This window comes from Eptatretus burgeri, chromosome 3 (assembly GCF_056783735.1).
Source record: "Eptatretus burgeri isolate ZD-2024b chromosome 3, Ebu_testis_v1, whole genome shotgun sequence".
Taxonomy (NCBI): Eukaryota; Metazoa; Chordata; class Myxini; order Myxiniformes; family Myxinidae; genus Eptatretus; species Eptatretus burgeri.
The window spans coordinates 58,687,016-58,705,068 of record NC_140963.1 but is presented as its reverse complement, the minus strand read 5'-3'; the positions used below and the strand labels follow the sequence as shown (position 1 = coordinate 58,705,068).

Here is an 18,053-nt window from a genome sequence, read left to right as displayed (position 1 = left end):
AGGAGAGGAAGTCTGCGAGCCATGAGTGTAGATGGCCTTGGATACCAAAGGAAAAGTTGGAGTTGGAGTTGGAGCAATTAAAAAATCCAACTGGAGTTGGAGGTGTGTCATGAGCACACTCAGACTGGAGGTGTTGGAGGTGTTCACTCAGACTAGAGACAATTTTTATTTACACACCCCACTCCAATTTTTACAATATGGATCCTCCCCCTCACTCCTTTTTATTATTTCAAGGGCTGTTCAACCAAGTACTAAAATTAAAGGATAAAGGCTATACTTGTTAAAGTTGTTGTTTAGGCCTCGGTCACATTTGCCATGGCGGCCGTGGGGTTTCCAAAATCTGCGGCCACTAGCAATTATACGGCGTCCGCAGTATTTCCACGGTCACACAATGTAGCAGTAACATGTTTTTATTTTTCGGGTAGCCGCACGGCGTATTTAGAAATTGTGGAGACCGAAAACGTGGGGGTGCCGTACGGTCTTTGATTTGATGTCGCACGGTGACCTTAGGGCATCGCTGCGGTGGCCATAGAATTTTTCAAGGCAGACGCAAGGTGCCCGCAGGGGGGCCCTAAGGCGAACATGCGGCCAGACGGATGGTAACGAGTGGGTATATATACCAGTTCTTTTTTTTACTGAAATAAAAATATACCAGCATATATAACTGAATATACTATAACTATAATATACCGTGGTGCCCCCAGAATCTGAACGCCCCATTGTTTGAACAAACTGGAATCCGAACAATTCTTTCGAGAAAATTTTGCCCTAAAAACCTAATACGTTTTAAAAAACCGAACACAACGTGGCGTTCATGTTTGTTCACATGTCTCCCCCACCTGTTCGACCCGCATCTTCGTGCTTTGTTCATTCAGTTCGTCGGTGGAAGTCCTCGTGGAAGCATCTCTCGTGTGTCGATCGATACTTTAGGCCTCAGTCACATTTGCTCTACGGCGAGGATATGGCGGCCGTACGCCCTCTGAATTGACAGAAACGTGTGGCGGCCGCAGAGAAACTGAGGTGGCCTCAGGGAGGCCCTACGCCGTATGGCTATATTTTACAGGTCGTAAGGTCGCCGTGGAATTATAACGCGGAGTTATAACTTTTTTCATTTCTATGCTCGCCGTAGAAATTCGACAAGCTGAAACAAAAGAACTGGAAAAAAAATTTAACCCATTCGTTACCATCCGTCTGGCCACACGTTCGGCTTAGGGTCCCCCTGCGGTCGCCTTGCGGGCACCTTGCGTCTGCCTTCAAAATTCTATGGCCGCCACAGGAACGCCCTAAGGTCACCGTGCGACATCAAATCAAAGACCATACGGTACACCCATGTTTTCAGTCTCCACAATTTATAAAAACGCCGTGCGGCTACCCGAAAAATAACAAGGACAAATGTGTCCAAGAGCAGCGTCCAAAACCTAAAGGTTTTGTTGGCTAAAACAAAAAAAATTTAATTTTTTTTTTAAAAAACAACAACAACTTCCGATATTTCGTCACGTGCCTTCATTAAGCCAATCGCGAAACCCGTCATAATGTATTTACATATTTACGATATATCATGTATTTATGAAATATATAATGTATTTACGAAATTACAATACGATAAATGGAATAATCTTTAAATAGTAACGTCAACTTTTCGAAACTTTAAAGCAAATGTCCGAATATATTTAAAAGTTCATGATAGACGCTCTCAAAAGTCACCGTCTATGTGAGGATGTGTACATATGCTCAGTATTTAAGGCGATCCGGATCTTGTATATACAAGAGCCGAGTCTGAGAGATTAAGGTTTTGTCTTCATAACATGAAGAAGAAGAAGAAGAAGAACAACAACAACAACAACAACAACAACAACAACAACAACAACAACAACAACAACAACAACGCCGAGCTCTCTATGAGCAGCATTCGCTACGTGAGACGCTGCTAAAAACATATGTGACTGCAACATTATGTGACTGTGGAAATACTGTGGCCGCTTTATAATTGCAAGTGCCCGTACATTTTGTACACCCTCCAGCCACAGAGCCAAATGTGACAGGCATTACCTCGTGTTTTCACCTTCATTTGTGATGTTTGTTTTTTTAATCATCTTGTGTTTTAATTAATAACAAAAAAAGCAATCCGATCACGTGGTATGACGGACTGTCGGGCAAGGATTGAATTTCACAGCAAAACCAGTTGTAATCTGGAATATCCATGATTACGTCAGCCCGATGCGTTTGATGAAAGCGATTGTGGTTCTGCGGGCATCATGTTTGATGAGCTTCCCCGGGGGCAGCGCTCTCGCAGAGTGCGCGAGCAATCGGAACCCAGGCCGGAGCTTGAGCCTGTGTGGACCTTTGGATGTGGTGATTGTACCAGTTTACATACAATACACCGCCACCGAAGGTCATTTACTCATCTTATTTTACCTTAAACAAGAGAAATTTCAGTTTAAAGTGTCTTGAAAGTGGGTTTTCTTTGGGTCCAGAAACGGATTAATTCACTCCATTATTTCTAATTGGGAAAATATTTTTGGAATCCGAACTTTTTGCAATCCGAACAGCCTCCTGGAACGAATTAAATTGGGATTCTGGGGGCACCACGGTATAGGCGAACACCAATACTCCGATCTCTAGCGGTAGCGCACGGTGGACGCACGGTCGATGCAGACCTCCACGGAGGCCGTACGTCGGTGCACGGCGGGCGTAGGGGAACCGTGCGTCGACCCTGCGTTGCCCGCAGGTAGTCACACAGACCGCAAGGCCACCATACGGCGACCATGGAAATAGTGTGGCCACCGTAATTTTTGGGGGTTGGGAAAATTCATTTTTCAATGAGAAGAGCTTACGGCAGTCGCACGAATAACGCAAGCCCACCGTACGCCCTACGTACGGTCGACGTGGAACACATCTACGTCAGAGCTTGGCTTGTCGAATTGCTACGGCGAACGTAGAAATGAAAAAAAGTTATAACTCCGCGCTTTTATTCCACAGCGACCCTACGGCCTGTAAAATATATCCAAATAGCGTAGTGCCTCCCTGAGGCCACCTCAGTTTCTCTGCAGCCGCCGCATGTTTCTGTCAATTCAGAGGGCGTACGGCCGCCGTATCCTCGCCGTAGAGCAAATGTGACCTCGGCCTTAATAACAGTTAATGTTGTTGACATTTCATGGATTGTATTTTTCTTCGGGTTCAATTGAAAAATTTCCAAGAAACCTAAATGTTGACAAAACATGAGGGGTTTATTCAAGGATAGCATTGGCTCATCACCATATGATATCATTCGTAAAAGAATACCCAACAAATTTATGGTCAGAATCAAATCATTTATTCAACAAATTTCATCAAACGTTGTGCAAAACAAACTGGATATATCGTATTAAAGGCTTTCATTTTTAAAAGTCACGGTAAGGCATTTATATATTCTGAAATTAAATTCTTACGTCTGACACAAGAATACAAAGCCTTCTATAGTTTTGAAATGTTACACAGGGGAACAAAGGGAAGTCATTACCAATTAGCGAAGAAAACAATATAAAGCAGAAACATATGTAGATTGCAAAGCCAAAATTGTTTTTAAAAATAGCAAAATAAAATTTGACATTACTTTCTGGGAAATAATTTAAGATTTTATGTCACATCGTATTCTCATCAATTATTTGAGAGTAAAAGAAAGGTGATAGTAAAACTTACAACTTGTGATAACATTATGAAAAGCAACATGGGCAGTGTTAAGATAGCTATCAGAAGTTACAAATTCTTAGAAGTCACTTATCTGCAGAAATCTCATCATGCTTGTTGACTGCTTTCTTTTAATCAGAAAAGACCTGTGACTTTCTTGAGGTTCTGTTGCTTCCACAAAGGTAGAAAATTAAATTCCACCTTTGACAACCCCATGATGTTCTTGAACTCATCATCAGAAAGATATTGCTAAAATGAAGGTGAGGGGAAAAAAATTCAATCAAATCAAAATCAGGAATTGGTTTGAATTAAGTTTTGCTATCCACTAAATAAGGAACTCTTTCATCTCATCATTCATCAAACATGTACAATTTTTGATTATTGTTTGATTCTTCATTGTTGATCAAAACTATCTTACCAAATTGGAAAGTGTGAATCATCAATTTATACAAACATATTCAAGTATCCCACCATGTAAAACTTGTTTCACTCAAGTGAGCAACTCAAATGTAATTATCACAATGTTTTGCAATTACTGGTAATCATTCACCATCTGCATGATTGAGTGAGACAAATAGTGATGTATAAAGATTTTCCAAGATAACAATTAAAAAACTTTTATGAGTAGAGCAAGATTTATTGGTGGAAGCAGAATTGGAGTGAATGTGGGCCACAGCACCTCTTTTGAATATGAACTTCATGTAGATAAAACTGCTTTTTGAATGCAGAGAGTGTTGTCAGAGCACATACTATCATGTTCATCATACCAAGATGTTTCAAAATGACAAACTGCTGTTAGTTAAAAAAACAAAAACAATACCTTGGAAATGCCTACACCTATTGATTACGGCAGGATTCAATGTACAACAGTATGTATCAACGACTTAAATAATCAGTTAACTAGATACAGTGTGACTCTCAGGACTGTAATAAGAGATTAATATATATATATATATTTATATATATATATATATATATATATATATATATATATATATATATATATATATATATATATATATATATCCAGGATAAAATTTGTCCATTCATTCCTGAGACATTGAAATTTATATAGAGTTGTTGTTTTATGTCATCGAACTACTGTCATGCCATATTGGATGACCATGTCTTTATTACCCTGTGCGCAAAGTGAAAAGCAAGTGGTTAATTATATGTGTCTGTCTGCATACATCAGTCCATGATTGAGGAACTCCTTAATATCAATTGAATTTAATACTTTTAAAACTGTAGAACACAAATCGGAGCATGAATCGGAACACGAACCTGCAATTTACTTTGGCTCTGGATTTGACAAATAGTAATCATAGTAAATTCCGAAAATAAAATTCTACAGCCTTAAAAACTCACATTGTATTTCAATTGATGACATACTTGAACACTGCACAACACAAATCACCTTGTTGGCACTCACAAAAACCTTCAGTTTAGCAGTACTTCGACAAAATATTCTGAAATATAGATGGTGTTCAGAAACACAAAGTAAGAGTGGAAAAGAACCTTCCCATTTCCATTTTCTCAAGACTTTGTGGGGTAAGGTGTTCTGGGAATTCTACTTGAGAAAGAGGCACGGAAGCTTATTATAAGAAAGAAGGTTGTTTCATGAGCTTTCAAAATTAATTTAATGGCAATAGTCCCCAAACATGCTGGAATTTTGTACTGCAGTGGGGTGTAGCAATCAAGGTACAGGAACCTGTTTACTGAATCTTTTTCTTTTCTTAATCATCTTACCCCTGAGACTAGTGTGCTTCGGCAGCAAATTTAATTGCACCTTAGATTCAACCATAGATCAGAACGGTATTGAACCTCATCCAGATAGTGCCAGGCCTTTGTCTGCACTTTTATCACGAAATGATTTTGGTGATGTTTGGCGATTACGGCACGGTAATGCTCAACAATTTACATGGTGTTGTTGTCTGTTGAAGAACTTATTGCTTGCAAGACTTGATAAATTTTATATTCGTGTCTCCTTTTTAAACGGAACATTGTAACTTTTACTGAAATTACTCCTGTTTTTCTGATCACTTTTGAATTAAACTGGGCATTTATTTTCGAAGTCCCTTGAGGTGTAATTCTTATTGGTCTTTTAATGTCTCTTTTAAATGACCAATTAGCAGTCTTTGGCTTCATATTTGAGAATCACAGAATGACTTCACAAATCTCTATCATTGGTGGGATTATATAAAATCTCAAATCCATGTCTTTTACCAACAGTACAGAAACAATTTTACTCATGTTAAACAAGCCAGGATGTATATATTTAAAAAAGTGTATTAAAATATTTGAAAATCCTTAATCTGCAAGATAACATAATTATATTGATGAGGATGATCGATTCCAACAGTTATATGATAAGTGAGTTCCATTAAATAGTTTAGCTATTTCATAAAATGTATCTGTTCATTATTCTAGCACTTCCATGAGCCTTGACATTGTATACAAAATAATAATAATGAAGATGCTCTTGGAGTATGCCTGGTGCTGGCTTAATGGTTAGGGTGTTGGGCTTTGGATCCGAGGGTCCTGAGTTCAAATCCTGCTCAGCTGTTGAATTAATACCAGGTGGGGTTAGCTCGGCCTGTCATCCTTCCGAGGTCGGCAAAATGAGTGCCAGCATGCTGGTATACTGTGTCGGAGTGGCGACCCGTCCAGGATTGTAACCACGAGCCAAGGAGACTGCTTAAGCAGCACCAACGCTCTGTCCAGTGTATGGTCCCAATCTCCTCCTCCTCCTCCTCCTCCTCCTCCTCCTCCTCTTGGAGTCTTAGCATGGTTATGTGTCTATCCTCTTAAGAAACTTGTACATAATTTTTTAGTTTTTAAACAACTACAAAGAACAGTCGATTGTTGCTAAGTTTACATTCAAATGATGGGCAAATTATCGAAGACAATACTCATTTGAAGTGTCTTCTTCAGGATTTTTTTTAAATGTTTTTTTTCCACAAAGAAGAGTGATGTACGAGTACATGCAATGTTTACCCAAAATTTGCCACAATTAAAGGGATTGAAACAATTGCTCGCCAGACAAGATTTTACTCTAAATTAATTCTCAATAACTCTTAACAACTCTGATAATCATAAAGTGGCTTTGACGTCCAAGATACGTTCCAGAAAAGTTGGAGTTAAAATGAAACAACAGATAGTGGGGAATTTTCCCCCATAAGAATTAGTGTAATTCAGGAGCGATGCATTCCAACACAGTTTACATCTTATACAACACCACTCAACAATCCTAGCAATTAAAAAATACGAATGAAACACACAAAACAGAAGAAAAAATTCAGAAAATTAAACAAATTTAAAAACCCAAACACCTTTTTAATCTTCCTTACCATATCTTTTAACTATTTTTTAACGAGACTTTCACAGTCTTGCACCTTGAAAATCTCTCATCACTAATCGTCATGATCAAGCTGTGCCTGCATCAGTTCTTCACCCTCTAAATTATCCTTCCAACTTGGCCACGTGGTTTCCCCCATGGACCCAGGCTTCAACCTTTGTGCCAGCTCACGTACTCATGCCGCAAAATCAGCCACTCATGCTGCAACTCCCTACGGTGTCTACAAGAGATCTCGCAAAGTGTTCCTGCGGTCGCCATGCCCATTACGGCCATCATGCCTACTTCGGTCATGCCTGCAGCATGGGCTGCGTTAACTGAATGGCACGTCTTGCATGCCACGCATCATGCCATGCCTTCTGCACGGCCCTCGTCGGCATTCTTTAAAATAGTTTGAATAGTTTTCTGTGGCAAACCAAGATAGCGAGCGATATCGGCTGGTCGTTCAACATTCTTATTTTGTTTCACTATATCAAATTTGACATCCAGAGTGGCACTACTGCGTTGCCGCTTACGTACAGGTTCACGCTTTTCGTTACCACTTTGTTTACCACTCATTGTTCAATGATTACTGCGGTGAAGTACACAATCATAAAAATACAGTACAGCACTGTACAGTATGTGGTGGCATTAAGTCCAACAATGCACAGCATGAGATAGAGTCTGAGAGGGAGAGGAAACAGTGCGTTGTGGGGTGGAATGGTGGGAAAGTAGTACACAAAGTATTGTGGGGTGGGACACCTGCTAACTGTTTTTCCGTCCAATGGACGTTAGTGCGGGGAATTGTTGGATGTATAATGACAGTGTTCCTTCGTAACTTATGGACTTGTAGATGAAACGACAGATTATATAGAGAGACTTATAGCAGGGAGACTTATAGACTTATAGCAGGGAGCAGGGAGACAGGGAGACTTATAGCAGGGACCCCCAGTATCACTAAAAAGGGCCTGAACGGCCTCTGTGTTACGATGCAATATCCTTCCTTGCGGAAAGATAGATTTGGATCTCAACCACATCTGGGGTCTCCCTTTCACCCGCAATGGCTTACCATGCATGTCCTGCCAATGTAAAAGAAAAAAAACACTGGTGATATCTCTTGGAGAATTGCCCATATGATTTTACCTACTAATGTTTTATTGCACCATTTTAGGATTTTAAATTCAGAATTATTTCCCTTTTTTATGGCTTCTGAAGATTTACATCACGTCTATGTTGATTGTACTTGAATGACCCCATTCTTTGTTTTCCTATCAAAACTGTTTGGTCATATGAACATTCATTTTTCTTTGCGTACTTTTATTTTTGATTTTCCATTAAATTCTAAGAGGACTGTGGAATCTGCACTTACTAATTTTTTTTTAAACCAAAGGAAAGTTATAGCCCTGCTGCACCACCTCGCTTAAGAACAGGGTACCACAGCTAGAATAATAACATTTTATCATCATAGCTAAAACTTATTGCAGAGATGTCGACCTCATGAAACAATGTGATGGCAATGCCAAAAGTGATGGTGATTAGCATACGCCACCATTTTCCAACATGGCCACCATCCAGGATTTGAAAAGCCTAATCTTGCATAATATGTACAGTACATGTACAGTAATGTATGTACAGTACATGTACATAATAATATGTACAGTACATGTACAGGCATGTACAGTCAGATGACGATTTTGGTGTCTAAACCTATGTTTTCACAATCGAGTCCACCCCATGCATTCTCTCCTGCCCCCCAATCCCCACACCCATTGTTTGTCCAAGTCGCTCCCTATCTTAGCCTTCGGCTCTGCTGTTGGTGTTTCCCCCTTTCTCTAATGTTCATTTTGGCCTGTTGCATCCTGATCCATTCAGTGTACTAGTACTGGCTCTTCCACGAGCCTCAGCTATGTATACAAAAAAAAAATGCTTGTAATGAAGGCAATGCTGATACACCAGTCTAATGAGTTGAGACGTTTTGGTGAATACTTAATGTCTAGACCCCCAAAACAACAATAAAAGCAACTAACAAAAAAAAATCAGTATTTTAGACTGAAGACAGAAGATTTTATAATTAGAGCAGAGTACATTGGTTTGTTCAAACAAGAACACAAATTGAATATCAATCAAAGGCCTCTGAAGTTTTTAAAATAACATTATAAGAAGGTTCAAGCCTGGTGTTGGCTGAGTGGTTAGGGTGGCGGCTTGGGATCCAAGGGTCCTGAGTTCAAGCTCCGTTGGCCACTGAATTAAAATACACCAGGAGGTTGACTCAGCCTGTCATCCTTCCGAGGTCGGCAAAATGAGCACCAGTGTACTGGTAAGGGGGACACTGCATCAACGGCATAGCCGCGTCCCAACCAATGATGCAACCAGCAGCCACAGGCTGCACTCGATAGAGAGAGATAAGAAGGTTCAGGAAAATTTATCAAATTAATTGTATGCTAATTTATAAGACTGATGTTATTCCTTTTTCTTCTATATTTGGACAATATTTAGTTTAAAAGAATACCAATAGACTTAGGAGCATAAGGCGTATGCCAGAACACAAAATGTGATGCTTGCCACAAAGTTTCAAAATTGTCTTTGGAGACTGCCCCTCAATTTGGTGTACGACCTAAAATGAGATTTGTTTTGGTTCTAACTTGAAATGCTTGGTACTCACGCTCCCATTCCATAAGCACGAGCAAGAGGTGTATCCAATGGACCAGGATTACTGGTGTCTATTTCATTATGTCACATCATATTGTTGGCATGGTAGCTTAAAGCGATCATAATGTAATCACAGCAGGATAAAGCCTTCAAGTCTGGCAGTTGAAGGCACCAATTGGTATTTTTTGGAAAATGGAATTCCTCCATTTTCAAAATATTTCATTAAGATGATTTCTCAAATACTTTTTCTTGCCCCTTGGTGCTCAATGGAAATGCAGGACTTATATTGAATCCCGGCACATGTCAGGGCACCCTCCTGCTAGCAAGCTGGTTACGATGTGAGAAATGATTTTAGTGAGAAATTATAGATCCTGCTTATTATTGATGTAAGATTTGATTTGAGAAATGTGAGGACCCACCTCTTTGCAAGTGGCATCCACTCCCTCAGGAAGTTCATCTGCAGACTTGTTCAGTAAATTGTGAAGTGGGAAAATTGGTAAAGTTGCCATATTTTGAACTCCAAATGGCCCAGGGGACCGTGGGGTTCTGGCGAGAGGTTTGGGCATGCCTGCTGATTGGTGACTGGAGTTGTGCTGGCTGTAGTTATTGAGATCCTAGAGGAGGGAAAATGAGGTGGTACTCTTGTGATTAAAACAAACAAACTGACACCCGCATTTTTTGGAAGGAACTCTGATATAGTGTCATGACAGGTTGCGTATCAAGGTAACATGAAATAGTGTGTTGGAGGAAAGCATGAGATTGTGGAATATGAAGAGATCATGGGTGGAGGATGAATGTTAAGAATGTTAGAAGAGAAGCAAAGGATTGAAAAGGAAAGTTCAGAAGTAAGAGTACAAAGTAGAAGACAGGTAAACTTGGTAGTCAGAAAGAAAGGTTGACAATGGGGTGAAGATTATGAATATGCTGGAATGGTTTGTGGAGAAGAATATGTGATTAGTAAATAAAGTGGACTTTATTTTGTATCATCAGATTCTCTCACCTTTGTAATTTCTTTGGCAGCATCGCCTTCTCCAAACTCTGCTTTCATTGCTTCATATGAATAACCACTCTGAGAAAATATAAAAAAACAGTTTTGAAGAATGAAGACATTTATTTACAAATGTGAGTGCAGGGCTCGTGATACTGGCATCCCAGCATCAAATTTCACATACTGTGTTGATTTTTCCAGTATCTACCAAAATCCTAATCATTTGTTAAACTGGACTGATATCGCCTAATGCTTGGTCCTATAAGAAATTTATGTATAACCTCCACCCTGAGTCTTAGATCACTGCTTAAAAAAAGACAATTTGCAACCTGCCCTCACAAAATAACTGGTATTCCATCTCCTCTGCACTTTGTATTGACTCCAGCCTGAAATAACTTCACAACAACCTGCTCTTTGGCTCTTGCACAAATTTATTTCATCGCATATGCAGTTATTATTTACATCATCCCAAGCCTGGTACCCTGAATACTGTGGTGAAACTGTTGTTGTCACGCAGCTTAGAGCATGCTTTCTCATCACAGAAGGCAAACAAATATCATCATTCTTACAGAAAACATCTCCCTTCTGCCTTTGCTTTCATTCCCTCCTTGTTGGAACATGAGCATGTTACTCAAGTCTCAGGTATCTTGTGATTCTCACTTCATTCTTGAGGTCTCAGGTATTTGGTCATTTTCTTGATTTCTGCATCATTTAGTCCAAAACCGATGGTATTAACACCTCAATGAGCAATGCTGCCTTCTCTTTTTGTTGTACCGAAGTACAATATCTGGTCGCAATGCTTTATTTTCGATGTTCACACTCGATGGGTTCATTAGTTTGTATCTGAGCAGTGGGTACTTCCATTTTTTCAGTGATTACTTTTGGTTCATGTTCCTACAAATTTTCTGGAAGTGGGACATCAAAGTTTTTGCAGATGCGCCAGTGGATTACTTTACAAACTCTGTTGTGTCGTTGTGTGTACAGCTGTTCTGGCATGAGTTTTTTGTGTGTGTGTGCTTTCGGTCATTAAGCATAACATATAATTCTTCCCTAACCCAACCTCCACCCCTCAACTTTCTCTCTTCTTTATTATTATTATTTTTTTTTTCAGATCTATATCTATATCTCTCTCTCTCTCTCTCTCTCTCTCTCTATATCTCTCTCTCTCTCTCTCTCTCTCTCTCTCTCTCTCTCTCTCTCTCTCTCTCTCTCTCTCTCTCTCTCTCTCTCTCTCTCTCTCTCTCTCTCTCTCTCCCTCCCACGCCTCTCTCTCTCTCTCTCTCCCTCCCACGCCTCTCTCTCTCTCTCTCTCTCTCTCTCTCTCTCCCTCCCCCTCCTCCTCCTCACATCGCTCCCTCCCACCTTATAGCAACGTTTGATGAGGCAGAGCTCTCCCCACCTCCCCTTCCACACTTCCTCACCCTTCCCCCCTTCCTAGCTTCCCCTCCCTCCTGTCTCCTCTTCTCCCCTCCCTCTCTCCTCTTCCTCTCCCTCCCTTCCCTCCCTCTTCTCTCAGCCTCTTTCCTTAATACCCCTCCCCCAACCGTCAGCAAAGCGATGGGTTGTATTTGCTAGTATTATATAAAGTACAGTATACACCTCCTAATCTCCATGCTTTTTTGTGTTGCCTTCTCTCCCAGAAAAAAGAGTACCTGCAGATTACAACAAAAATGCAAAATAGGTAGGTTACGTACACTCCACTTGAAAGAATCCCAAGCAAGGAACCAGCCAGTGAAGGTTGGAGGTTCAAACTCTTGCTTCACAATTATGATGGGTGTGTTGACATCGCGCTTGCTTGGATGTGTATGCAGATATTCCTCAGCAGTTATGACCGAATCTTTTTTCTCAACCTCGCTTGCTCCTTTTCCGATCCAAACAAAAATCTGCATCACAATGCAAAGTTTTCAATGCATCATAATTTCGCATTTACATATTATGTATAAAACAACGGTGTAATTTGACCTCACTTCAAAAACCTCTCTGTTGCAAAGACAAAAACAAGTTCCATGCCTCTATGAGCAAAGTGAAAGTTTGGGCTCATGTAATTATGCAATATAAATATTGTACATTGTAACTAACATAAGTGTTGGAGACTGGATGTATTTCTGAGAAATGTGCATCCCAGAAGCATTTTTTAGTAAAAGTTGGGAACATGACTTTTTAACATAATTAAGGTATGCTGAATTCGACTCGCCCTGTTCCCAAGAAGATTTTTGAGTTTTTGACCATCTAATTAGCATAAACAAAATGGCTGCCAAATTGACAATTTTGGGCACTTTCTTGGGACAGGCATGACTATGCCATTTAAATAAATGCACATTGTTCATATGTACACATCTTAGAAATGTCCCTTGAGAAATAGATCAAAGCTACAGGCTAATAAAATTCGTAACATGCCAAAAATCTGTTATTATGCTAATTAGCTACCGCCATTACCAAAAAAAAATCTATTTTCTGCTGTAACTTTGTTACGATGCATGCAAACCTGACAAATGAGATGTCTAGACCTACGTTTTGAGGGTCAAGAAAAATGATTAAGACATATTTGAAGCATTTTAATTAATGTGTACATGGCTACCGATGTTTATTAATAAAATGTAGAAGTTAAAGTTGCTAGTCTGTAATCATAAAAACTAAACAAAGTTCTATCATGCTGCTATGTGAACAAATTTCACTCAGCAGAAACAGTTTTCAGGAATGCCTGACATCTTTTAGGCAAATCACATTGTATTCATGCAAGGAGTCTGATCATCAATCTGTTGCTGGGATGCACACATTGATGTGCATCGTAATCCTGAATTCCGGCATGTGCAGCATCGAGTCTTGCATTGTTTCCGACGTGCGCAGGCTACCATCTCGAGGCAACTGTCTGGAATGGGACTCAATGCCAACAGTATGGGTTGCAGTCCTGATTCTCCAAGTCTCCATCCCATTTCAGAGGGGCAGGGAGCTCAGGTGTGGGGCAGTGGGAATTTCTCCATATCATCGCTTGATCGTGTACTCTCATCAAATGGAAACGGAGCGCATCACTTGTTGGGGCCATGGCTTCTGATTTCCCGTCTTGGAGAACAATAAATGCCGTGCTGCATCAACAGTGTCTGTTGTGTGCACATTGTATATTCTGCAGACAAAGGTTTCTGAAGATTTGATGGTTTCCTTTGTGAGTTCACCAATGCCCAAGTTCTTTAGCAATTCATGGTGATCTTCGAAGACCTTCCATGGTGATCGTTTGGTGTAATAGGCGATGTAGGAGGTGGTGTCACACCCAGTCAATGCGTGGTATGCTAGCAAGGATGCTGCTGAGACGCTTGGTAGTTTGTTGAAAACTGCATCAATGGGTATATACCGCCGTTTCTTAGATGTGCCCGACATCATCCAGAGCTGCTCGCAATGCATACGTCGAAAGTGGGATACCAGAAGCAGGAGAACATCAGTGTCCCTGGAAGATACAACTGTATTAAACTGGCTGTGGATGGCATGCAGCACCAATCTTGTGTTCGCTTCTTCATGTGTGGATTTCAGAGGTGTCAAATCAGTTGTACCTTTTGATGACTTGAACTCGAGTTCCTCTCTAAATCCCCCGGCAACTACAATTTCTTTATCCTTAGGCGCCTGCGAACACGGTTCCTCAGACAAGAAATGTGCTAGATCTGCTTTATTATCAGCTCGTGACAGAAAATTCGATCAGTTCTTTGGAAAAGGTACATCACGACCTTCCAGAAGCCGTCTGATTGGTTGTGCTGCTTTACTGCGCCGCTTTCTGGTTGTACCCTTGATTGTTTCTTCCCTGTATCTGTTGAACACAATATCAATTCTTTGATATTTGGAACCTGCTTTCAGCACAGTTTTCACGTACGTGTCGGCCAGATCTCCAAAGGTTACAGCATCATCAGGCTTCCAAGAGCTACTACCAATGCTTGTCCATCAATGATAAGGAAAGTTGACGTGTCATGAATTTGAATTGTCTCAGGACAGTCTATGTCTTCTGTTATCACGTTAGCAAGTAACGACTTGTTTCCAGTGTGTAGTGTACCATTCATTTCGGCAAGGGATACAGGGACCGGAAGAAGCTCATGTTTGAGTTCAGATGGCAAATGAACTGGCCGACCCGCCTCATAGGCAGTAATTAAACGTCGGAGGACATGTCTGTCTGTCTTCAGAACAATTTTCTTGTCTTTGTCCTTTGTGTGTTTAACCACTTCGTATAAAGTGGCAGATGTTGTGGTGTTATTCCTGCGCAGATGGTCATGGATTGAAACATGTGGCTTATCACATTGCTCAGCCACTATCAATCTGTCCTGAACAAATTTCTTGACTTCTTCTTGTCCAAGCTCCTTGGCACGTAGTAGTGATTCTTGAATTGACTCTGTTGCAAGGTCTTTCGTAGCAAGGTTTTGCAACATACCTGGATGTGATACAGATGAGAACACACTGAATCCCTGGAAAGTGGAAAGTAAACAATTCTCGTCATCATTGTCTCTCGTTTGTCGTGATTTGGTTGCTTCATTGTGAAGGTCTGTACTCCCACGGTGGAGACTGTACATTCCATGGGTTTGTTCTGCTATGTGAGATCTCAGGTTAAAGGAGAGTGTCCACCTACACAGAGCTGATGTCGTCTTGGTGATACCAATGATACCACCTCCTTTCTTGCCTGTGCCATTTATCCATTCCATGGCCTGGTCATGATCTACTTGGCTGAACCTGTGAGCAGATCTCTTGACTACAAAATTGCCTCTTTGGAACTCTGTTAAAACAGGTTCTGGAAGCTGATACATCTCCACTAGATACACTGGACCCCATCGTGCATAGTTCAGATGGTCATACCGCTTGAAGTAGGGCAACATCAGACTGAAAGAGTAAAGATCGAGATCCCAGATGCCATCACGCTGAGCTCGAGTGTATTGCAGAAGTATAGCGACCATGTCCATATATTGCCACCAGAAGCTGAAGTTCATATCATCAGATCTACTCTCAACAAAATCATCCAGGAGCTTCCTGAACTTTTCCTGATCCAGAAATGTTATCAGTTCTGGAATCTTATGTGGGTCGTCATCAGAAGCTATCCTGGAAATGCAAGCATGGCAGTCCTCGTCTGCCTCTGCAACAAAGGAGAGAAGGCTTGGCATCAGGAGACGCCACAGAGCTTGCAAAATCAGTTTGTGTGCCCTCATAGCTTTGTTGTATGCCTTTCCTGCCAGAACAAGTTCTACAGTGCCTTGCCCGAGCAGTCCACTCTCCATCCACACTTCAGCTTGTCCAGAACCATTCATATGATCTCCTATGGCCTTGAGGAAGTTCGTCGATACGTGAAGGCCACCTAGGCGAGGTATTAACTTATCCTGGTATTCTGGAACAAACCACTTTAGCTCCATAAGTCTGCAGTACAGCGCTTGGTCGACTATGATGACTGTATGTTCCTGTCCAAAATGTGAAGATATTGCCATGCATCTCTTCACGGCGGTATTCAAAGTATCCAACTCATGAGCGGGAGCAAGGATTACAGGCAAATATCCTACTGCTGTCTGTTCTGGTTCCTCTGATGGCAATGACTGATTGAATAGGGTCCAAGAAGGTTTTATCTCTGAATTTTGATGGTGCAAGAAGAAAGCTAGGTCTGTAGCTTTTGCTTGTCTTGCATACTCATTGTCCTCCTCAGATTTGCTGAAGCAGGCTTCGTCGACGTGTGCTGTGAATACTGGCTTGCATTTTCCACGAGTTATACTGACAGGATGCAGCTCCTCCAGGCCATTTGGCACAATCAAAGTATGTCTTGTGGATAGCTCGAGATGTTTAAGAGAAGCATCAGTTGTTTGGCCTCATTGCCATGCTGCCATTTGAGTTGCATGGAAGGTATTCTTTCCATCAAGTGTTTCATCAAGGATGTCAATGTTATCACAGGTGTAGTGGATGAATTTATTTGCCTCAATGTTTGGTGGAATGATGGCACCAGTTGCTTTGTCCAATGATTTGAGAGTGCTCTCAGCCAAGGAAGTGTCTACTTGCAACACCTGTTCGTAACTCAGGCAATGCCCTGCCTTGTTTAACAATCGTACGAGGTCTTTTGACCGCATAGCTTGATGAAGATTACTTTCAAGACCAACATGTTTTGGAGTCAATTTTTTGCCACCACTGACGCAGTAGACAAGATCTTGTGCCACACTCAGAACTCTGCTCCGGATAAGTTCTTCATTGTTCCCAGGGCTATCATCTCCAAGGGATGCCTGGCTACTGACGATCAGTCTCAGTAGCATATATAAACTCTCGGGATTGCATGCTATAGCATCTTCTTCACTGAAAGAGAACCCTTTGTGTCGTGGAGTTTCCATCATGTCTCCACGGACTTTTATAGCTGCATGAACAAGTGAAAGGAAAATGTCATCTTGGGGCTCATACTTAGGAAAGGCTAACTTTTCCTCACTCTCCTCTGTGTCTGCTTTCATCTGCAAAACTGCTGTTGGCTGGTACTTGGTGGGAATCAATATGGTTTTTCATTCTGATATACAACTGTCAAGAGGTTGAAAGAAATTGAAAATGTCCCCAAGCTGTGACTGCAACTTTTCCTTGAATGTTCCTCTTCTGCTTTGATAGGACGGCTGAATCATGGTTTAAGATTCCTCAGCTAGCTCCTTATACCTTTCCCATACATCATCCAGAAGAATCACATGTTCTTTGTGAGCTGATTGATGGAGCTCTTGGCAAAGCCATATCATAGCAAGGTCTGTATTTGCTGACTCCTGCTTTGTTTTGGAGGTAGACCTGTTAAATGCGCTAAGACAAGGCAGATTATATTTAGCTTCAGCTGCAATTATGTCAATCACTCTTGCCAGTCGAAGGCCAACTTTGCAGTCAAGATGTGAGGCTTGAATTATTTGAACACTCATTTGCTTATTCATGACGGAGATCAGTCGTGCCTTCTTATTTGCAGTTTGACAGAAAAGGCAAAGGCTCCAATTGACTGGCTGCTCACCTTTTCGCACTGAACGCCTGTTACCACCTGGAACACCTGAACTGCAACCTGCTCCCTCTGTTGAATACTCTGTCTGAGTCCTCTGAAGACGTTCTGTTTTACTCTTGTCCGTGAAGTGGGCATAGCACATTCTGTGCCACACAAGAGATACGGCTGTGGCAGAATCTAATGCATTCTCAAGACGATCAATTAAGTCTATATTTTTGGAGTCCCTCAGCTTCTTTCTGCTACAGGCTGCATTCCTGAGTGCTGTGAGTCCATGTTTAGTTGCTTCACTCAGGTTTTTTTCTGGCTTTATGCATTTGGCAGAAAATGCACAGGCTGTCGTCTACAGGTGACGGCCTCTTCAAGCTAATCACGGGATCCATTGTAGCCTGCAAACAAGAATGAATCATTAGTATGGGCCTACACAAGCCCTGAACAACTTAACAGTTAACTTCACAATTTAA

The 18,053-nt window shown here is 41.1% G+C and overlaps 1 protein-coding gene across 1 annotated transcript in view; it reads right to left on the bottom strand.

Moving 5' to 3' along the window:
- Positions 1 to 3,290: 3,290 nt before the first annotated feature.
- Positions 3,291 to 18,053, bottom strand: part of LOC147029990 (villin-1-like) — a 196,541-nt gene continuing 181,778 nt past the window's right edge. The window contains exons 20-23 of the mRNA XM_085872156.1: positions 12,332 to 12,520; positions 10,650 to 10,718; positions 10,069 to 10,263; positions 3,291 to 3,915 (exon numbers count right to left, since the gene is read on the bottom strand). Of these exons, the coding sequence (XP_085728282.1) occupies positions 3,802 to 3,915; positions 10,069 to 10,263; positions 10,650 to 10,718; positions 12,332 to 12,520 (567 nt within the window). The 3' untranslated portion in view covers positions 3,291 to 3,801. The remainder of the gene's footprint in view (positions 3,916 to 10,068; positions 10,264 to 10,649; positions 10,719 to 12,331; positions 12,521 to 18,053) is intronic.